The 22294-nt window shown below is 38.9% G+C and overlaps 11 protein-coding genes across 11 annotated transcripts; 4 read left to right on the top strand and 7 right to left on the bottom strand. All coding sequences in view use genetic code 12, as the record gives it.

The window, feature by feature from the left end:
- Positions 1-239: 239 nt before the first annotated feature.
- IES6 (Ies6p) lies at positions 240-605 on the bottom strand (the record flags this gene model as incomplete). Its single annotated transcript, XM_064997303.1, has 1 exon — positions 240-605. The coding sequence occupies one exon, from the start codon at positions 603-605 to the stop codon at positions 240-242; it is 366 nt and encodes a 121-aa protein (XP_064853375.1).
- Positions 606-831: 226 nt separating this feature from the next.
- DASC09_037050 (Gta1 protein) lies at positions 832-4599 on the top strand (the record flags this gene model as incomplete). The annotated part of the gene is made up of 1 exon (XM_064997304.1): positions 832-4599. The coding sequence occupies one exon, from the start codon at positions 832-834 to the stop codon at positions 4597-4599; it is 3768 nt and encodes a 1255-aa protein (XP_064853376.1).
- A 279-nt stretch (positions 4600-4878) lies between these two features.
- TCA17 (Tca17p) lies at positions 4879-5493 on the bottom strand (the record flags this gene model as incomplete). The annotated part of the gene is made up of 1 exon (XM_064997305.1): positions 4879-5493. One exon carries the CDS (start codon positions 5491-5493, stop codon positions 4879-4881), a length of 615 nt encoding a protein of 204 aa, XP_064853377.1.
- Positions 5494-6432: 939 nt separating this feature from the next.
- On the bottom strand, positions 6433-7044 carry RHO1 (Rho family GTPase RHO1; the record flags this gene model as incomplete). Its single annotated transcript, XM_064997306.1, has 1 exon — positions 6433-7044. The coding sequence occupies one exon, from the start codon at positions 7042-7044 to the stop codon at positions 6433-6435; it is 612 nt and encodes a 203-aa protein (XP_064853378.1).
- A 1452-nt stretch (positions 7045-8496) lies between these two features.
- Positions 8497-8844, bottom strand: DASC09_037080 (uncharacterized protein; the record flags this gene model as incomplete). The annotated part of the gene is made up of 2 exons (XM_064997307.1): positions 8497-8733; positions 8827-8844. 2 exons carry the CDS (start codon positions 8842-8844, stop codon positions 8497-8499), a joined length of 255 nt encoding a protein of 84 aa, XP_064853379.1.
- A 508-nt stretch (positions 8845-9352) lies between these two features.
- DASC09_037090 (CybS family protein) lies at positions 9353-9952 on the bottom strand (the record flags this gene model as incomplete). The annotated part of the gene is made up of 1 exon (XM_064997308.1): positions 9353-9952. The coding sequence occupies one exon, from the start codon at positions 9950-9952 to the stop codon at positions 9353-9355; it is 600 nt and encodes a 199-aa protein (XP_064853380.1).
- Positions 9953-10842: 890 nt separating this feature from the next.
- Positions 10843-11808, top strand: DASC09_037100 (uncharacterized protein; the record flags this gene model as incomplete). The annotated part of the gene is made up of 1 exon (XM_064997309.1): positions 10843-11808. One exon carries the CDS (start codon positions 10843-10845, stop codon positions 11806-11808), a length of 966 nt encoding a protein of 321 aa, XP_064853381.1.
- Positions 11809-13392: 1584 nt separating this feature from the next.
- Positions 13393-15078, top strand: DASC09_037110 (uncharacterized protein; the record flags this gene model as incomplete). Its single annotated transcript, XM_064997310.1, has 1 exon — positions 13393-15078. One exon carries the CDS (start codon positions 13393-13395, stop codon positions 15076-15078), a length of 1686 nt encoding a protein of 561 aa, XP_064853382.1.
- Positions 15079-16036: 958 nt separating this feature from the next.
- Positions 16037-16900, bottom strand: PXP2 (Pxp2p; the record flags this gene model as incomplete). The annotated part of the gene is made up of 1 exon (XM_064997311.1): positions 16037-16900. One exon carries the CDS (start codon positions 16898-16900, stop codon positions 16037-16039), a length of 864 nt encoding a protein of 287 aa, XP_064853383.1.
- Positions 16901-20115: 3215 nt separating this feature from the next.
- Positions 20116-21240, bottom strand: MSP1 (protein-degrading AAA family ATPase MSP1; the record flags this gene model as incomplete). Its single annotated transcript, XM_064997312.1, has 1 exon — positions 20116-21240. One exon carries the CDS (start codon positions 21238-21240, stop codon positions 20116-20118), a length of 1125 nt encoding a protein of 374 aa, XP_064853384.1.
- Positions 21241-21562: 322 nt separating this feature from the next.
- ERV1 (flavin-linked sulfhydryl oxidase) lies at positions 21563-22258 on the top strand (the record flags this gene model as incomplete). The annotated part of the gene is made up of 2 exons (XM_064997313.1): positions 21563-21657; positions 21733-22258. 2 exons carry the CDS (start codon positions 21563-21565, stop codon positions 22256-22258), a joined length of 621 nt encoding a protein of 206 aa, XP_064853385.1.
- Between the last annotated feature and the right edge of the window lie 36 nt (positions 22259-22294).

Consider the following 22294-nt stretch of genomic DNA (forward strand, 5'->3'; position numbering starts at 1 on the left):
AAAGGAGAGACTGTGGAGCGGTTGTGTTGTTGCTGGACGTGTGAGTATGTTATGGATTAAGGGCGGATTCCCTCTTTAAAATCTTTGGTTTATGTCCATGGCACCCTGAAACAACTAACCGCGCTACATACACTACAAGAGCAACCAAAGCTTGTATTTCTCTCATGAAAGAAGGCGAATTGAATAATAGAGAAAAAGATATATATATATATTACAGAACATTTATGAGTACAAGTAGATCATTTAAGAACAACGTTGGCGTTTCTGAGCTCCAAGTATTGCTGGTCCACCCCTTGGGCCATGGTGCGCACTACCTGGTAAACTTCGGCGTTGGCAAACCGTAGTCCACTCGATGGGGCCTTGTAGTGTCCTTTGAGCCCAGTGATATCGCAATAATGTTTTTGTGGTCTCAACGGTGGGTATGCTTCTACTGAGAAGTAGGTAACGGCGTCAACAGGAAGGGTGAGTGTGGCGAGTCTCTTTTGTTCATCCAGAACCAACTGACGATGAGGCTTGTGACGACGCAGAGGATTGTATTTTGGGTTCTTGAACGACAAGGGCCGATTAATGGCAGCAGAAACCACCGTATCACTGAGAGAGGACATCTTTTTGTTTAGTTTAATTGCAACACGTCCTATTTGGAAGTTCCCGCGTTCTGTCATCGGTCCAGTTTGAAGGGATTTTTTTCCCGTCCTTTGGTTATGAGCCTTCTGAGCTGGGCGATAAAATATCACTGACGCTGAAAGAAGAAGTAGCAGTAGCAGAACGACTCATCAACAGAAACCAAACGAGTTAATATAGCACAACACTACCCGCAAAGAATCATCCTGAATGATTGCGCAATTTATTTGTGTGGCTCTTGCACTATTATGGCTCTGGTCCCGGCTTCGCGCCATCTACGCCATCCCAATTATCAAGCTTATAAAGGGTCTTGCCGTCAATGTTCCTCGAGTGCCTATCGTTTCTATCAACGAGCTCACTCCTTCCAGAGTCTCCTTCCGTTGGGATCCAACCTTTGAATCTGGAACTCATCATGAAATTCATCTTAATGGAGCATTAATTGGGGTTGCCGACTACAATCAAACCAGTTGTGTGTTACGAAGTTTGCGTCCGGATTCCTTTTATCAAATCGACGTTGTGGCCAAGAACTCTGCTGGTTTCAGATCAAAAAGTGCCACTGTTTATGTGAAAACTCTTAGGTCCAGCGCCTATGTTGCCAATGGTCTTGAGAACCCAAAAAATATTGTGACTTTCTTGACTACCGACTCGCATCTTGACGTGAAGCGTCACGGCGCTGCCAATGCTTTCCGATCAAGATCAAATACTCTCATGGCTGTTGGTGGGATTTCGCCCTTAGTCATTGCAAATGGCCATGGTAATGGCACTGTAACCCATTCTCTGTCAAAGGAAGATATACGCGAAAGATTTTTCATTGAGATTGAGGAGCTTAGAAGAACTTTAGAAGAAGGCCAAGAAGATCTCCGAATCATTATAGAACAACAATCTACGGCTATAAAGGAGTTCCAAGAGAAGAAAACTTTTTTCACAGAAGAGAGAGATCGTCAAAGGGAAATGAAGAGAAGTGGTGATCGTACCAGGCATTCAATTCGTGCTCAGGGAAAAGTTTTAGAAGAAAACGCAAGATATGCAAAGAAAGAATTAGATACCATACAAAATGAAATCAAAATGCTAGAAACTGATATGAAATCTAAAAATAAGGAGATGGAATGGTGGAGTGAACAAATGAAATTTTTTGAAAATAAACAACGATCCATTGAGGTTGAAGGCCCATCTAGAAAGAAGAAGCTTGAAGGTGTGATATCTGTGCTTATGACAGAAGTTAAACAATCACAATTAGAAAACTCTAAACTTGAAGAGTTGGTCAGAAGTAAAAACCAGCAGCGCCGTCAGAAGGAAAAATCGTACGATGAAATCGCAGCATTGTTTAAAAAGTTTCCAACTAATTTAAAAGATAATAAAGCTATTCAGTCATCTCTCGAAACTCTCAAAGAACTTGATCAGACGATTTATGATCTTGTGGCGCCTGAAGTCACTATTGATATTACTTCTGAGAAGCAATGGTACATAGATCAGCAGCGCGAAGTTACACATTGCACCAGTGTTTATGGTACTTTCCATGAAGCCAAGGAGCGGTTAGCCAAATTAACTCAAAGAACGGTGGACAGAAAACTTGATACAATCAACCGCGAAGCTAGTGAATTAGAACAACAACAAAAGATTCAACAGCAGCAAATACAGCAGCAATTACAACAACAACTCCAACTACCCCAAAACCAATTGTCAGCTTTCACCAGTAACAGTAATGGTTCAACACCAAATAATAATAACAACGTGATCTTAGGTACCAGCTCGTTACCGCAATTATCTCTGTCACAAGTACCTCAAAGCCAGAGCTCAACCAACATGATTCAGAATTCGCAAGCCAATTATAACTCAGATTTGAGGATCTTTACTGGAGCTGATACCTCAAATGATGGTGTCTGGAATTCAATACTTGATGGGAACAAGCTCATGACCAACCAAAGCACACCAATGTTCAGTAATAATAAAATGGGTATTGATTCTCGTGATCCATTGGAATCACCATCGGTAGAAACGTATCTCCCTGCAAATCTTTTCGATAATGGTCTAAGTGAGAATCTTATTGAAGATTTCCGTCAGTACCGCCATAACATTGAAACTGGCCCAGTTTCCACGACCACCAATACACAGTTTTTGAACACTATTAGTACCCCGGTATTGACAAATTCGCATGTCGCATCAGTTGATCCTGTGATGAGAACTTCAAGTTCTGGTATAGCTCTTGATAGTATGAGCCCTCTGGATAATTCATCAACTGATATCAATACCCTGGCGTTAAATCCACAATTTAAAAATCATGAGAGATCATTTAGTGGATTCAGTCAAACTAGCAGCATATCAGCCTCTTCTGGTGGTGATCAACACCATCAAAATCACAGGCTTCATTTGCAAAAGCGTAACCGTTTATCAGGAGGCGGCGACTCTCCAATCACGCAAGTGGTAACTTTGGACCAACCTAAAGATGATGCAAATGGCCATTCCAGTTCAATTACTTCAGCATTTTCGCCAAAACGGCTTTTTAGCTTCAACAGACGATTGTCCAGTGGTGTCACAGGACACGTCAACGGGGTTCCTAATTCAAGTATTGCAAATTTTGTGGGCACCTCAGAACTTCAGCTTGAAAATGGTGTGGAGATGGTGACTAATGCAAACTTCTTCCCAGAGATTGATATTCTGCCACCGCCATCGGCCAATGGTAATTCCAGCAGGTTCTTTGGTCACAAGAGAAATGCATCTACAACCGATGATGATGGGAAATCTGAGAATAATAATGTGGATGGACTTGATAAAGCAGAGTCTGGTGGTATCCGGATGAGCCGCTTCTTTGGCCGCAAAAATGAACTGGCGAAATTAACTCCAGTTCTTTCCCTTAACACCACCACAGAAGCAATGGGTTATCCAATGACAAATTCTGAATCTAACACTACCAGTGCTCCTATGGGATATGACGAATCGTTATCACAATTTTTTGCCCCATCATCATCGCTTAGGGTGGGACGTGACAGAAGCGGTAGTATCAACAGTGGTATTCTGATTCCACAGTCGTTCCATACTGCCAATATCAACCCTTGGGCTGCCCCAACCCATCCTGATCAAAGTTCGACATCTTTGTCTATGTTCTATCCAACGTCTTCTAATCAGCTATTACCAATCACCAGTCATGATTCTGCTAATGCTAATATTTCAACGGTGTCACAACCGCAAGTTGCTAACTCTGCTGGTACTAGTTGGTCACTATTCCACATAAACCGTGGTCTGAACCCTAATAATAATGGCAGCATTGTCGACACCGTGAAAGATGAACCAGAATCTCCACTGTTAGGGACACCAAAAAGCCCGAGCTCTGCCAGCAGAATACCATTCTTCCGTCGTGAAAAGGATAAACAACATTCGGTTACCGTGGCGAGTCCATTAGGTATGGGTTCGGAAATTGTCCTGCCAATTTCTCCTAGCGTGCCACAACCCATTTCGATTCCGGATATTCAATTGAATTCGCCCCCAAGTGCCTCGGTAGTGTCGCTGCCAACGCAAAAGAAGCGAAAGAGCATCTTTTCTTTCTCCAAATCTAACAAAAATGATGTGGCTGCTAGTCTTGCGGAAATGCTACCGTCAGGCGGGTCGACTTCTTCTTTAGAGAATGCAATCATTGATTATAGTCCAGATATTGACTCTACCATGACAGATCAAGACCTCAATGATGAACAATCTAGCCAAGGTGGTGCCAGCGCGCATTCCCATAACTTATCATCATCGGCGACCACTGTGGGAGGGGGAGTAGAAAAAAGTTCTTCCAAAGCGTCCAAGTTATTTCCTAAAAGCATGCGAAGTCTTGGAATTGCTAGACGTAGTAGTAGCACCAGTCAAGCAGTATCTATTGGTACCGGGGTTTCGAGTGTTGGGGCTACTAGTTTTGGAGGTGATGGCGGGGAAACTGGGTCAGTTGGTACTGGTAAAAGTGGACATACTGATCTGAAGTTTATTAGTATTGTGGAGTGATTCATATATGGATCTCTATATTATTCTACATTTATATGGTGTATGTGTATATTCATTTAGTATTCGTAATATACATTGCCTGCTTTTACTTCTTTTACAAATTTCAAAATTTCATATAGATATTTCTACGACCTCACGAATGGGAAATGAATTCATCTTTTTTTTTTTTTTTTCATTTTCACTTTTCTTCTCTATAGGTGAATCGCACTATTTAATTGAATTTTTCTTTTTATTTAGGAAAAAAAAAAAGAAGTGTAAATATAATATAAAAAACCTCCACTACTGTTGGCCATTCCAGACTTCCACCACCTCCACGATCGATTTATCCAATTTCTTGCTACTAATCACCGCGTTCTCATCTAATGGTTGGAAAGGATTGCAGATTAATCGGAGGTAGGCTTTATGAATGTTTTTGAAGATCCCGTCCAACGATTTCCCCACATCCCCACCTCCAACGCCAATGAACCCACCTCCATTACCACTACCACCGCTTTCCTCAGAAATAACTCCTGCACCTCTTGCTCCTGCTCCATGGGTGGCGGTCCCCACCACGATCTTGAGCCCAGTGTTGGTCTCGTACCCGTATACCGAGATCCCATCCTCGACGAAAAGTAACGAACAATTCTGATCAACCAGACTTGGCTCATAAAGCGCCGAGCTAAACACATCAAGCGCCATATTCAGAAGGAAATTATACTTGAGTAATTCGTTGGCACTCCTCGAATCGACAAAACATGGCAGAGCGTCAACAGTATCACCAGAAGTAGTCGCCTTGTCATCATCTTGGATTTCTGACTCTCCTTGACTCAGCTTCTCAAACGGAGAAAATTTCTGGATATGCAATGGCCGATTATCCCTCGTTATAAGTGCGACAAAGTATATTGGAGCCCCCATAGTTGGTTATTGATGGTATATGTGTATGTGTGTTTGTATGTATGTACGTATGTATGTATGTATCTATGATCTGGTTCAACCGAGGATAGCTAAAACTTTCCTGGCAATACTTTCCGATACCAAGAAAAATGAATGCCACTGAAAAATGCAATTCTTATTTGCTAGCCTTCACAAACGGAAAGAACAATAACAAATAAATGTGATTTCCTCGGGTCACACTGAACACCTCATCAATGTGCACGTCAAAAAAAAAAAAAAAAAAAAAATGGCCCCAATAAAACGGTTACCCGACGTCATGAGCATTTTCACAAGTCAATTCAACACTTCCGCTCCCAATAATATTATCATCATATCATTAGTCATATATAGTTATTCCAATTATAATTGAACAACTTGCTTGTATATAGATAAATTTATTAATTATGAGAGGACGATAAAATAGTAATAAAAAGTAAAGACAGCAAAAAAGAACAATATAGTAATTGTGGGGCAAAAAAAAAAAAAAAAAAACTAAAGATAAATATAAAAAGTTGTGACAAAAAAAAATTACACTTACTTCAAAAGTGGTAACAAAAAAATAAAAAAATAAGTGATATGATAATCATAAAAAAGCAATAAAGGATGAAGGTTTAATCAACAACAGCACACCCAAAAATAAGAATGGAATATTACCAGCCCAGTTGATCATGCTTTGATTGAATAAGAAAGAGAAACATAATGACAAAGCCTGGCTTAGATGTTAAAAAATAGTAGTGGTAATTTGCAAATAAGTCTAAAAAAAAAAAGGAATGAAAAAGAAGTAGAGTTGCTGGTACAACAAAAAAGTAGTAATAAAGCAGAGGAAAAATCAATTCTCCTGCAATCATTATTCACACTCAACCTTGTCTCCTAGCTTCTTGTTTTATTCTTTGGTTTCCTTGTTGTTGTTTTTTTAGTTGCTTATAAAATTGTACACTTCTTCTTACCACTGCTCTTGCTACCACTCTTACCATCCTTGGTCATCAAAGAGGCTCTGGTGGCACTTTCGAAAACCTCCTTGACACCTTGGCCAGTTCTGGCAGAACATTCCAAGTATTTTTGAGCACCAATCTTGTCAGCAACACTTTGACCTTCAGCAGAGGAAACTGGTTGTTGAGAGTTTTGTCTCAATTTTTCAATGGTAGATGGATCGTTTCTCAAATCACATTTACAGCCAACCAAGATGATTGGGACACCTTGACAGAAGTGCAAGACTTCGGAAATCCACTTTTCTTGAACGTTATCAAGCGAATCTGGCAAGTCAACGGCAAAACAGATCAAGACAACGTTGGTGTCTGGGTAAGACAATGGTCTAAGACGATCGTAATCTTCTTGACCAGCGGTATCCCAAAGAGCCAATTCGACTCTTCTACCATCGACTTCGACGTCAGCAACATAACTTTCAAAGACAGTTGGGACGTAAACTTCTGGGAAAGTACCCTTGGAGAAAACAATCAATAAACAAGTTTTACCACAGGCACCGTCACCAACGATAACCAATTTTCTTCTAATTTCAGCGTTTGGAGGAGCCATTTTTATCTAGTAGAGTGTTAGTAAAGAAATTTTTTGCTCCACGTTTAAAGTGACAATCGAAACACCCACAAATTGTCCACAGGATAATCAAAAACTGATCGATATTCTTCCTTTTTGACACAATAGTTATCAAACGTCTAAGACTGTAAAAGGGAGAAGAAAAAAAAAATCTCAGCAAAAAAAAAACAACAAGCAAGAAAAAAAGACACCAAATCCGCCCCCCCGCCAACATACGACTTGTGACGAAAAAAAAAAAAAAAGGTTGACAGAATAGCGGATAAAAAACAAGATCTGGAGTTGAGACAGATATCGTTAATCTCCAATAATATATAAATGCCAACCGATTGCCAGTTGCTGAGCAATGGTAAGAGAAATGGGGGAGCCGCGATGGTGTGTATGGGTGTGCGATGCCTGCCTGCCTGCCACACAGGGAGGCAAAGTACAAAAAAATAAGCGATAAAAAAACGCCCTGCCAAAACACGAACAAATGATGAGAGATGTAGGGCTGAATGTTTCGTTACATTGTCATGTTGCTTGAATGTGATTCAGATCTTGTTGGCAATTTGTTTGGGTGTTGATGGGGTGACAGTGGACATCTTTTGATGGGAGTTTCCTAAAAAAAAAAAAAAAAGCTGATACGTGTGATGATGATATTGTGGGCGGCTAGTGGATGCTGTGACAGATAGATAGATGGAGATGATGGTGATATACATACCGTGTATATTTAGGAAAGACAATTGGAAGGATGGATAAGAAATAAGGTGGATGAAGGAAGGAAGGGGCCAAATGTAGAGATTAGTGGAATAAGTAGAAAAAGGCAGACAAAAAATTCCAGTGTTATTTAAAGGGCAGAAAGAAGTGGGAAAAGGGAAAAAAAAAAAAAAAAAAAAGATTTTGATTTTTTGTTACAAAAAAAGACCCCCGCCAGCGCACGCAACGCCCGACGCCCCCCAAATTATTGTGCTTTGATACGCGCGCTGCAGAGATAACCAATTGACATGATGGTTTACTGCTATATCATATTATATTATATTATGTTATATTATATCAAATTATACAATTATATTCCATGTCAGTTGGTAATAATAACAACTGCCAAACAATGCAATTGCAATATATATTATGTATATCCCTCGAAGTAAAAAACCAGCACGATACAAAAAAGTAAGTCATTCATTCTGGCATACTGATAAAATAAAAACAAAGCAATTCACTTTTCTCTCTTATATATGTATATGTCACTTTTTATTTCCGGTTTACTCCTCACCAGTTACAAGTCCATATATAAATACATATATCGCTACTCTAAATATAACATATCATTAAATGACAAAATGACAAAAACATCGCAAGACCAGCTTTCTCTATCCATATCCTGTCCAAGAAAAAGTACAATTCATAAACCAAACCTAATAGCAACGATTAGCACTATTATCTAATCCTCAACTTCTCTCAAAGCTTGATTCTGGAATTATTACGAATGACCGCAATCTGACACCCACAGAATCCTAAAAACAAGGCGTAGACAAATGCAGCGCCCCACAAAGTGTGTGACACAGCTACACCGTCTTCTGGGGCACTGGTTGATCCAAGTAAAGCCTCGTGTCCCTGGTGGAAAAGCATCCCAAGGAACCCAAGAATAACCACCCCAAAGGCAGAGACGACGGTACAAAAGTAAGCTTTAGCGGGCTAAAATACCAATGTTAGAATGAATCAAGAAGAAAGAGAGAAAAAAAAAAAAAGCAGAAGATGATAATAAGAGTTGGTTATTTTAAAACATACTGTGGTTAGAGCCTTCATGTTTCTATTGGGAAAAGTATAGTCTGGCAATGAATGGATAGTGAGTGATGTATGTATGTCTATTTATTTTTATTTTTTTTTTCCTCGTTCCGCAAATTCGCCTTGTTTGTTGCCCGGCCTGTGGGTATAATATATACCAACAATTGTATTTGGGATATATTTATTATGATAAGCAAAATGATAGAGCGAAATATTATATTTGGAGAAGAAGATTATTGGTGTGATATTGTTAACTATTTTTTTTTTTCTTTCTTTTTTTTCATTTGTTCATACAAGGAGTTTCGCTATGTATAGCTAACAATAAATGGATAATCATTATACAATCGAGGTTACCATACAACTCAGACACCTTAATGAAGGCCGCACAATTATAGGTATTCTATAATGGACATACAAAATTTTCTAATTCAGATAGTATATACAAAACCTAAGGAAAAGAAGAAGAAAGAAGAAAATCATTCAGCATATAAGAAATAAATGCAAAAAATATATCAGCATACCTCAACTATTAATTTACCCAACCGTCATCGTTTTTTCCCAAGGCCTTCCAAAGACTTCTACTGATTTCAAACATCCCTGGGGTATTAGTTTCTAACTCATAAAGGCCGTAGAACGCCACACAAGTACCCAAAAATAAGGTTCTCATCGACAAGGTGTGCCATGGGCCAAATCTTCTTTTTGGAATATAGTCAATGATGCATGATTGCCAACCAGCATGACAGTGGACTAATAATAACGTGCCCAACAACGAGTCTAATAAAGGAAGGTCGACATCCATGACAAACGGGGTGATGAAGAGAGGGACCATCGGTACGGCAACCATACGCTCATAAGTCCAGTGATAAGAACCGTGCCAGTAGTCAGGAGGAGGGGCCTTGTATGGTTCATTGATGGTACCGACAATAAGTCCAGGAGGATCGTTTTTGAGCTTATATTTGGACCAATTGATCGTAAATCTAGATTTCCACGAAGGCTTAGGCTTTGATCCATCACGCTTGAAGAGGTTGAAAGAGATAGGGCGGACAGGGGAGACATGAGGACGAAAAGACCCTAAGAGTGATCTCTGGGGAAGAGAGTGGAGAGGCGATCGTAGCGAATTGGAGAACATTATTTTTGATGTGCACAAGCTGAGATTAATAAATATATGAAGATCAACTATTGTGTATTTCACCACCATCAGAGAAAAAAGAGAAGAAAAAAAAAAAAAAAAAAAAAGGTTGATCTCTTATCACGTGCGTTATCACATGGCACAGGAGAAACCCTTTTCCCGCTGTCCTTCATGCTGGAGATACCCATAGATAGATAGGAGGGAAGATATATATATCTATATATTATGATGGAAGGTAATTCCATGCACTCGCATAGCTGTCATAGTTATTACGCCACTACCAGACAATACCTAGACATAGACATATATATAAGTAAATATAAACACATCATGGAATGAAAACCCCATAAAAAAATGTAAAAAAAAAGTCTCATAAGCACCCACTGCACCTCAATGCAAAAGCGCATTCAATCCAATTTACTCTCCAAAACTCTTTTTTCTACTTTTTTTTTTCCTTCTCGCCTCTGTGAACAAATTACTTTGAAGGGCGTATTATCCAGTTCCCTTGAGATCGCTCTGCCTGTTTTTCCGTTTCTACTTTTCATTTAGATCATCACAGCTACCACCATCCTCCGCTCATCATCGCTTTCCAATTGGTGTTCTTTCATCTTCTTTTGTGTGTGTATTGTTTGTTGATTCCATATATCACTGCCTCCCCGACCGATTGCTGTTCAAAAAAAAAAATAAAAAAATAAAAAAAAGAAACTCCATCGATCTTCATTAATCTTATTATATTAATCATCTTCTTTTAATTAGGATATAGTATTATTATCTCTTTCTGCTTCTCTTTATTTCCCTTCTAACTTGCTCTTTTTTTTTTTTTATCTTGGTAACTATACCATTGAAAAATCAATCCGCCATCAATTCACTCTCCTTTTCCACCATCAAATATGACCCGATTAACTCGTTCTTCCACCGCTGTTGCTCCTTCAGATCACTCAGCAATTGTGACTTTACATTACTCTCCTCAAAAATACCACCAACGCTTCCCATCCAGTTTGCCTACTAAAAGGAGAAAACTATCATCGTCTACAAACCAACAAAAGTCAATGGTATCAAGTGGCCCGGTGGTCAATAAGACCCCTTACAAATTGCCTCACAAATCTCAAATGACGGCACCTTCGATCGAGCTTGTTGATTCGCTTCGATCATTCAAGTTCCGCACCAATAATTCATCAGAGTTTTCCCAATCCCAACGAGATTGGGAAAACATGTCGGAAAAAGTGGTTTGCGCATTAAAGTGGTACAAGACGTTGCTGAAGTATGCAGAAATAAAGAAACTCCAACTTGAGCAACAACAACAACAACAACAACAACAACAACAACAACAAAAAGAAGAAGAAGCAAAAATCAAGCCTGAGACATCACAAATAATCCCATCGACGACAATAAAATCAACCGATTTGCAAAATCACTCGACCGACCAATCACAAGCCAATAGCCATCACACGCCAATATCATCAGATAAACCCCTGGTATCCTCCAATTTTTCTACCACACACTCTTCAGTTGTCGCAAATAGAACTTCCACTGCTTCGTCAGTTGAAGATGACCAATACCCTATACCTTCCAGTCCCACCAGCAGCAATACACATTCGCCTAGTACATTAACCCCATCCCCCACCCCCAGCCCCCATTATTCCAATGAGACCACCAGAACCACCAGCAGGCCCACCGCCACGAGAAATCAAGTAAATTACGAACTTACCGAGGTGAATGATTTCAGCGCCACCGACCATAATATCCTGACAAGATCTTCCAATCGAGCGCCCCAGCCGATGGGAAATATCAATCAACCCAATGGTCTCCCCGCTTTTGAAACTCGGTCGACGGTCGAAGTGGGTACTGATCATTGAATCAAATGTACATATACTACTGGGAATATTCTAGAATAGATCTCATGGCGCTATTGATTATCGCCACAAGTTTTCTTTACAAACCTAATCATCATCAGGCATTTTTTTTCTTGCAATTTCAATATCATTTAGTTCTAAAACGTCACATTTGAGACAATCATTTTCTTTTTTTTTTTTTTCATTTTTTACTTTTTTTTTTCCGTTGATCATAAATTGGTTGACTATATAATACGTAAATGCATATTGATATTGATTTTTTGATAATGTTCAGCATTTGAAACTCTTTATTATGAACGTGGTACTCTAGCTTTTTTGTTGTTGTTGTTGTTGTGGTTGAAAGACACTTTATGATTCCTACCTACGCTTGACTAGCTAGCGCTTGAGGTGGTATACACAAGCTTATTTTGTGACAGACCACCCGAATGTTGGAGCTTGCCATTGACAATAAGATACCACGGGTTTCCAAGGTAGGTAATTCTTGTTGAACCGTTGACTTCCCGGACAATAAGCAATCCAACAGAGATACACAACAACAATAAAACAAGTTGACGATGGATCAATTACCGGCATGATCTCCCTGCAGGTGTGTGCATGCACTGTGATTGTGTTGCCGGCCGGGACGGTGGATTCTCTCCCATCCGGTGCTTCTCAGCCAAAAGGAGAAGAAAGCCTGGTGACTGAAACTAGAATAGTGAGATAATAATAACAGTAATCACAAGAACATTAATTATAAATATAGTTATAATAACAGCAACAACAATAATAATAATAATAGTAGTAGCAGCAAGAAAGAAAGAGAAAGGTCGATCTCTTCCATTCCACGTGACAGTCACCCTGCGTCTGGATCCACCAACATCGCACACGGCACATATTATATACTACAATGTCGATGATGACGATCTTTTTTGTTAGTGAAAATGCGGTAATATTCGTGGGAACTACATTCAGAAAGAGTGACAGAAAATAAATTCGGGCTATTCTTCTGATCCGTCTGACTTCTTGGCTGGAAGTATTTCATCTTGGCCGATTTTTCAATTGCAGGTGACACAACAACAACAACAACAACAAAAAACCGTTTGGACCCCAGGGACCTCTGGAAAATAAATCCTCAGACTACCGTAGGTACAAAGGTAGATCATGAAGCTGTCACTATTTGCAAGATCTCTATGGATACATATCTCTACCAGCGCTCATGGCTAACGGCATTCCAAGATAAATCATGGATGCAAAATTGGATTGAGATAATGAACAAAAAGTACAATAAAAAATATATACACTACTAGCTGCTGCTGCTGCTGCAGCACGATGCGCATATCCTCGCTGCACTAATCGCTATTATTGCCTTGTCTTGAACGTTTTCCATTGCAATTCATAAATAGTACTTAATCATGTTCAATTACCGGATAAAAAAAAATCATGGAGAAATTAAACTCTTATATAAGGGACCATATATTTCTATAGAAGAGACAAGAAGAGAAAAAAACAAAAAATAAAAATAAAAAAAGATAACAAATAAAAATAAAAAAAGATAACAAATAAAAATAAAAAAAGATAACAAATAAAAACAACTTTGAGAATATCCCCATGCTTCCTCAAAAATTACTACTTCAAGTCCTCTTTGCCTGGACCTCCGTGGCCTGGTCACCAACCAACTCTTATGCTCCTGCCTACGTGACCTGTCCTGATGTTTCCCTCGTCCGCGATGCTTCAAAATTGAGTGATTCCGAAACCGAATGGGTCGCTAAACGTACCGAAATCACCAAGAAAAACCTCGGCTTGTTCCTCGAATACTCCACCAGCTTGGACTCTCTGGAATATCAATCCCTTTTAGAAGATGATACCATCAAGATCGGCCTCAGTTTCTCCGGAGGTGGGTATCGTGCAATGCTCAGTGGTGGAGGTCAGTTATCTGGTTTGGACAACAGAACCACCGGAGCGTTCGAGCATGGTTTAGGAGGGTTGCTTGAGTCCTCCACTTATATTGCCGGGCTTTCTGGAGGGAATTGGCTCGTGGGTACATTGGCATTGAATAATTGGACCAGTGTCGAAGAGATTTCAACCAGTGATACTATTTGGAACTTGAATGAGCCATTATATGCCCTTGGAGGGGAGAACTACATTAAAGATTATGAGTATTGGGACGAATGGATCAAAGATATCAAGGCAAAACAAAAAGCCGGTTTCGAAGTCAGTCTCATTGACGTGTGGGCTAGAGCATTATCAACGGTATTTTCCGAATCAGCGGAAATTGGGGCCGCTGATACTTGGTCGACCATTGCTAGCAGTGATGTTTTCACTAATGCCCAAATGCCATTCCCAATCTCGATTTCTGACGCGTTTATTTCTCTTGTAGAACTAACCTCGACTGATACCACCATTATCGAGACCAATCCGTTTGAACTTGGTAGTTGGGACCCAACCCTTGATGCCTTCACCTTGGTGCAGTATTTGGGTTCCAATTTGACCGATGGGGAGCCATACGATTCTCAAAGTTGTGTTGAAGGATTTGACAATGGTGGGTTCATCATGGCCAGTTCCTCAGATGTCTTCAACATCCCTGCTGATGATTTGGGGGAAGAATTATCGGGAATTCTTGCCAATGCCATCGATGGGATCACTACCACCAGTGTCGATAAAGCAATTTATCCAAACCCGTTCTACCAAAGTGCTTATGGTACTCAGGACGATTTCGCCAACGATAAATACCTTTACCTCGTTGATGGTTCGGAAGGTGGGGAAAATGTCCCAGTGGCCCCAGTCACTTTAACCAAACGTTCCACTGATCTTGTGCTTGCATTTGATAATAGTGCCGACACTTCTGACAACTGGCCAAATGGTGCCTCAATCGTTTCGACTTACGAAAGACAATTCTCGGCAATTGGGGCCCCATACTCTTTCCCATACGTGCCACCAACTTCCACGTTTTTGGCAAAAAATTTTACCCATCGTCCAGTATTCTTTGGTTGTGATGCCACTAACTTGACCGAGCTTTCCAGTATTCCTCCATTGGTGGTATATATTGCTAATTCTGACTATTCCTTCGCTTCGAATACCAAAACTTTACAATTACAATACACCGATGAACAGAAACTTGGAATGATTCAAAATGGATTTGAAGTGGTCACGAGAAACAATTTGACCGAGGATTCTAACTGGGCCACTTGTGTTGGGTGTGCGGCAATTAGAAGAGCTCAAGAAAGAGCTGGGATCGAACAAAGTGATGTTTGTCAACAATGTTTTACTGATTATTGTTGGGATGGTGAAGTGTAGTTGGTGTGTTACACTGGTTATTTATTATCATACTGAAAATTTAGATTTTTTTTTACTGTCTATTTTATTTTGTTTTGTTTTGTTTTGTTTTGTTTTGTTTTGTTTTGTTTTGTTTTGTTTTGTTATTTGCTCTTTTTTTTATTTGCTATTCTTTATTGTTTCAACTTCATTTGTTCTCAAAAAAGAAAAAAAAAACCGCTACTATTCCTGCTCGCTATCGTTTCAACTACATTTATTCTCAGAAAATCTTCTACTATCGCTATTCATTATTGTTTAAACTTCATTTATTCTTGAAAAAGAAATAAAAAAAAAAAAAAAGATTGTAGCTATTACTATTCTAACATTTCTATTCTGAATTTCGTAGTTTTCTTGTTTTTTTTTTGTTTTTTTTTCACTGTAATCGTTCTTTTAGTACAAAAAATCAAATGAATCATTCATTAGACAATTTAATTTCCGGGACTGATATTAAGACCTATACATTGTGTCACATATAGACTTACGTTCTCTTTCATTATTTTTTTTCCCCTGTTAGAAATAGCAATAGTGAACATGACTGAAACAAGAAGATCATAATTGGGAATCTCTATTATGATAAATTCAATCCACAATCAATATTTTCAAACTATGATATTAAGCAATACACATGTCAAAGAAAAACCACGGCTATGCACGTTTGGAAAACAACCGTTATTATGCTTTTCGATTGGGCCAAGAGTTATTAATAATACTTTCTGCAATGACTTTACAGGCAAGCATGATAACTAAGAATATCGTAATTTTAATTCCTATATGCTATTATGGAGCTGAAATCCTCTTTATAAATGGTGGGCCGAGGTTTTTTTTTCCCCCTTCTCTCTCTCTCTCTCTCTCTCTCTATCTCTCTCTCGCGTCTATTGTCTTGAAATACCTTTGCGAGGCTTCAATCAAACCCCTAAAAATATCAATAACCCTGTGTATTTTACAATTTCGCCACTGGTTCCGAAATTTTCATCCCACACCATTCACTAATATCAAGGGCCACTTGTCTAGCGGCTCTAATTTCCTCTAATGTTGCTCCATTATTCTGGGCTCCTCTCAAATGCCCCTTCAATTGAGGATTGACATCCTGGGGTACAAGACAAGCAATCACTACCAAACTACTCTCTTTGGCCCCCAACACCCCAGTGAACGACAATAACGGGCCGTACACATGATCCAAGGCGTAGTCCAACATATCAGGATACGCGGTTTCCATTTGCCCCTGGACCCTTCGTGATACTTTCCCATATACCACATCCCAAAACTCTCGACCTCTGGCACGTTCTTGTTCATGGGTAAGTCCTTCTTTTTGCCTAATGTGGGTGGATTCTCGGAGATCCAATGGAGTGGTGTGTCGAAGTAACGTCATGGCGTTGATACACCGTGGTAGTCCTCCCAATGCCGCGCCTTTCAATAATGCTTCCCTGAGCTCATTGGCGATTTGTCGCTGTTTTAGTTTATTCACAATATTTTCACAACTCATGATGATTGACTCGAGGGTTTGTGGAGGGGTCCCATCGGTCGATAAATTCGTCACACGGTTCAGTTGATCAATGGCGGCTTCAGCAGTAGCAAGATTATTGGGAGATTGCACAAGGGCCATATGGAAAATCTTGGGGATTTCCTCGGGATGATTACAAATGGCGAACGCAGCAGCGGCGATGAAGTACCATGAGTTTTCGAGGGCTGGGGTACGTGCAAGTGTTAGGAGTCGTTGTGGGGTAAGAATTGTGTGGGCAGTGGTGGTCCCAGAGTTAACACTCTTGGATCTGAGAAGGTTCCGAAGCGACGCGAGGTAATTCATTGTTTGCCCATTATTTCAGAAAGAGTTTCGATGGGATCGGGGAGAAATCAACAAAATATTTTGTTGGTATATTTACTGATCGGTGCGTGCGGATAGTCGTTTATTGTTATAATGGCCGAAATTGTGCCAACTAGATGTAAAATAGTAGAATCTAAAATAGTATGTGAGATAGTATATAAATGTGTGTCAGTAAATAATAATAATAAGACCATTGGCAAACAGTGTTTTACAAAGATACATACATGATGGAAAAGGTAATAAAGATTGGAATTGGGGGAAAAACAGTCTCACAGAAAACTAACATCCAACCCATTCAAAAGATCCTTGGATTAGCCAGCACAGATTCCTCAAGTATATCGCCAATGAGTACTTATACCAACCGCACCAAAATATTCCTTCAAATAACGTAGTAAACAATGCCAATAACCTATCGACATTTATTCAGAACTGACTTCTCTCCTCAAGAAAAGAGGTCTATCTTTCCAGCGATATGCTAGCACGGATGAAAATACTCAAAAAAAAAAAAAAAGCTCCATCCAGATCTTGCGGATATGGCAAAAAAAATCAGTTGTCGGAATAATGTATTCGTACAATTCATTTCATTCCCAGTGACCAAAATAATTGACAAAAGTGCAATTCAACAACATATAATCTCTTGCAAGTCCCTTCTTTTTTTTTTTTTTTCTTGTTCTTGTAAAATTTCCAAAAAAAGAAAAGAAACAAATGGACATGTATAGTGAAAAAGAGATTTGCCGTTGAACAAAAATCTCAGTTGGAGAAAATACCCCCACTAACTGGTGGAAACAACAAGTAAATGTAAGGTGGACATAGTAAGTAGTATTCCCACAAGTGGTGAAACAATGGAACGAGTCAAGTATTCAGAAGAAAAAAACAGAAAAAGAAAAAAAAAGAAAACATTTTGACCAGTTCTTTTTGTGAACAGTAGTGAAAACCAATCAATCATGAATCTGCTGTCAATTGAAGATAATGTCATGCCGGGATCAGAAGATTCCGTGATAAATTGTTGTTCTTAGACCTGGAGCCAAGAACGTAAAAACTGAATTAGAAAAATAGAAGATATTATCTATTTTCTTGCTGTGAAATAAGAAGAAGACTTAATGCTTCTTATTATTTCACATGAACCTCTTGTCCAAAACACCAGCAAGAAACCACAAAAAAAAAACTCCCATCTAAGACCAATAAAGGCAGGATTAAGAATATTCTCGTGTAACGATCTGAATTCGATGGCTGATCAAAAGAAAAAAAAATACGTGAGCTGAAAAAATCAATCCCCACAATTTTTTGAAAAGTCTGACACACGACCTCTCTTTTAGTAAGACCAACCTTTGGCTCATTTCCCGAGCCAAGGTGAAAAAAAAATTGCCATATTCATTTCTGTTACCACAAGATTCACGAAAAGAAAGATGGGAAGGAAAAATGAGGTCTCTTAAGAGCTGGGTTGGAATTTGTAATAGAGTTTCAAAAATAATTGAACAACCATCAAAACAAATTAAAAGTTGATGGTATGAAAGAAATGTAAGGGTGTAAAGAGACCACTGTTAGGTGACTCCACAAATGACACATTTCAATTGGCAAAGATTGGGGAATGAGATCATCACTAACACTGCAAAGGATAAAAGAATAACACATTATAAACGTGATGAACTGGATAAAAGAATCGAACAGCTTGACGCACATTTTTCAGTACATTCTTCTGATCTTTTCCCTTCAATGTCATTTTTTTTTCTCTCTGTAATTTTCCCATAAAGACTTCGACCATGTTCCTATACTTCTTTGAATGGCACCTCTCAATCTATGTCATATCACACTGGGAAGTATTTCTCTCCAAGCCAAGCATTTCGAATACATACCATTTTTAATACAATCCAAGAGAGCTTGTAGACAATCATATTTCAAGAATTCATCTTTGTTTCCCAAAAAACAACAACAAAAATGAAACAGAATTTCGGTAGTCAAAGATTACAAGCCCATGGGAAGATTATGAAAAGACTTCAAAACATCTCAAAAAATCAACATTGACCGATTTTTTTTTTTATTTTCAACACAAAAATCTGTGAGGACGGCTTGCCAATCAAGTAATCTCTGAATTGAATCCGGAATGATGAGTTTCATTTCGAAATAACAAATATAAGAACCAGAGAACTGCTGTTGAAAACAGTTGTCAAAAGAAGGGGAAGAAGGGAAGATGGTGGTTTTTTTTTTTTTTGATGATTATTGTTTATTATAATTTACCCTGCCAGAAACGTTCACTTCTTTCATCTACAGATATTACCTATCTTGTAAACCCCTAGAAATGCCACTGGTTTAACTGGAATGGAAAGATATATATATAATATGTGTTGAATAACTGAACGCTATATAAAATGAAAGGCCCCGCCAAAGTTTTGTGTTTGTTTGAGGAACTGCAAAACTGATCCAACCCCTGGACTACTCTTTCTACCAAACGAAGCTTCCAAATGATAGAACACAAAGCGTAGTCCAGTCCTTTCAAGAGAAGAAAAAGGCGGTGCAACCTACGAAGACACCACGCTATTATATATAAATTATGTAGAAAAAAAAGGAAGCTAAAAAGCACAGACTCGAAATCTCACAGCAGGCCAGCTTGATGGCGCTGAAGGGCATTAATCAAGTTTTATTTGACTATTGGTCCAATATTCGGACAACTATGTGCCTCGAGGGTCTTTGTTCAAGAATAAAGCGTAAGTGCCTGAGGAGCTTTTTGAGCGACTTGGCTGTATTTTGTTCGCGGCGGTGATATTTCTCAATCTTTATTTTATAATTATGAAGAACGTTCGCAGATCAAAACCGGGTTGTTTTTTGCAGATTAACAGGCCAAAAGTACTACGGTCACTTTGGGGTTGTTGTTGCAAAGATCACAAACTGCTGTTGTTACACCAGTCGTTGCCTTACAAAGCAAAGAAGCAATCATTAAACACACAATTATGCAAAGGGGAAAACCCCAAACAACCCATTAATAATAGTAATAGTAATAGTAATAGTAATAGTAATAGTAAATAATAATAATAATAATAATAATAATAATAATAATAATAATAATAATAATAATAATAATAATAATAATAATAATAATAATAATAATAATAATAATAATAATAATAATAATAATAATAATAATAATAGCACAGCAATACTAAAAAGTTCTTCCATGAAAAGTGGAAGTAGATACCCAACCTTCACTGCACCGTATCCAAAATACTTCCAGTACTACGCCCATCTCCGTAGACATTCATTTGGGAAGTCTTATTTTTGAATTCGTTAATGTAGAAATCAGAGGTCTTCAACGGTCTCAACGTTATCTTGACATCATTGTTCACCGGTTTACCATCTTTGAAATTATTCTTAATATATTCCCTGGCAACATTCATCGTGGCATCACGACACAATTCTTTCAAATCACTCCCGCTGAAATCTTCAGTCACGTCAACAAGTTTCGCCAAATCAAAGTTGTCATCAAGATTGGACCCTTCCAACAATTTCTCAAGGATCTTCATCCGTTGGAATCCTCCTGGTTTATTGATTTGAAACTTCTTTGGCATTCTTCTAAGGAACGCCTCGTCGATATCGTTTGGTCGGTTGGTGGCTCCCAACACCAATATTCTTCCACTGTTCACTAACCCATCCCAAAGAATCATGAACTCGGACTTTATGCTCGAGGTGATCTCATGGTCGTTACTTTCTCTTCTTCTTAAGAACGAATCGATTTCATCAATGAAAATAATACACGGCTGCAATTTTTTCGCTAATGAAAATATCGCATCGACAATCTTATTAGATTCCCCATACCATTTATCCATAATCAACGACATTCTAATCGACAAGAAGTTGGCTCCACTTTCCTTGGCCAACGCTTTGGCCAACATGGTTTTCCCACACCCAGGGGGCCCATATAACAACACTCCTTTTGGCGCTTGTACCAATATCGAGTTTTCTGGGAACAATTCGGGATGCGTGAGGGGGTATAATATGCTTTCCCGTAAATCGTCAATGATTTCTTCAAGCCCGCCCACGTCATTAAAAGATACATCGATACTTTGAGGGATGATCAACGAGTCCAATAAAAATAGCTCGTAATCGTTGAGTTGTAGGTTCTTGTATTGGTCGGGTTTCTGGGATTTCAAAACATCCAAGGTGGCGGAGATCTTCTTTTTAGTTTCTTTTGATTTCAACCCAGTTGGCCCATTTGAGAAGTCTAAAGTCTTGATCAATTGGTTGGTCAAATAGTAAACCATGACCCCGGCCCCCACCGAAATGATTAGATCGGTCAAATAGCTTTTAAATGGCAAATTACCAGCCGGCATTATTGTTATGAATTATATCTTAGTTCTGTTGGTTTTTGTCTGTTTAAAGCAAAACTTTCTCTAATAACTTGGAATGAATAAATGTAAATATCGACAATATTGTAAGGTTCTAAGAATAAGTAATGTTGTATCCTTATCCATCCGTGCTGCAATTAATTTCAAAATCACCAAAAAATCTCCAAGAAAAGTGCCATTTTTTGGTCACGTGTGTGATGCTGCCTCCCATCACACCCTGGTTGCCTCTTCGAAGATTATTAATTAATAATCCAGAGAGAAAGGTTAGGTTTGACACATTTTATATTTTTACGTCGACACATACACCATGGCTGGAGAAACTAGGACTGAGAACCCAGATGGTACCTACACCATCACCTATCCTTCTGGTAAAAAGATCATGTACGAGAAGGATGGCAGACCGTGAGTATTCTTTCCCATTTCTTGTACATATAATGGCATCTTGTGGTTTGTTTTATATATGACTAACCGGAATAGATGTCGTTCTTGTAACACCTTATTGGATTTCAGAAGTGTCAATATGATGAAAAAAACCGGTAGCTCATTCAATCAAGCCGCGACTGCTGTTGGTGGTAGTGGTGCTGCGGCAGGAGCAGGAGCAGCAGCAGTAGCAGCAGTTGCCGTCGCCGCTACCAAAGCCACTAGTGATGATGCTTATGCCAAAGATTGTCCTCCAGATGTCACCCAATTGGGTAATGGGACATGGAGTTTATTACACTCGATCGCCGCAAAGTATCCTGAAACCCCAACCGACGCACAACAAAAAGATTTGAAGAATTTCGTGGGTATTTTGAGTAGAATCTACCCATGTTGGTTCTGTGCCGATGATTTCAAGAAATATATTGCCAAAAATGAGGTCAAGGTGAAGTCCCAAGACGATTTTGGCAAATGGTTATGTGATGCTCATAATTCTGTCAATGTGAAATTAGGTAAACCTAAGTTCGATTGTAATTTGTGGAAAGAACGTTGGAAGGATGGCTGGAAAGATGGAAGTTGTGATTGAAAGGTAAAAAAGGTAACAGTTGTATGTTGTTGCCAG

Source organism: Saccharomycopsis crataegensis (genome assembly GCF_037102585.1).
Source record: "Saccharomycopsis crataegensis DNA, jcf7180000000084, whole genome shotgun sequence".
In the NCBI taxonomy this organism is placed as follows: domain Eukaryota; kingdom Fungi; phylum Ascomycota; class Saccharomycetes; order Ascoideales; family Saccharomycopsidaceae; genus Saccharomycopsis; species Saccharomycopsis crataegensis.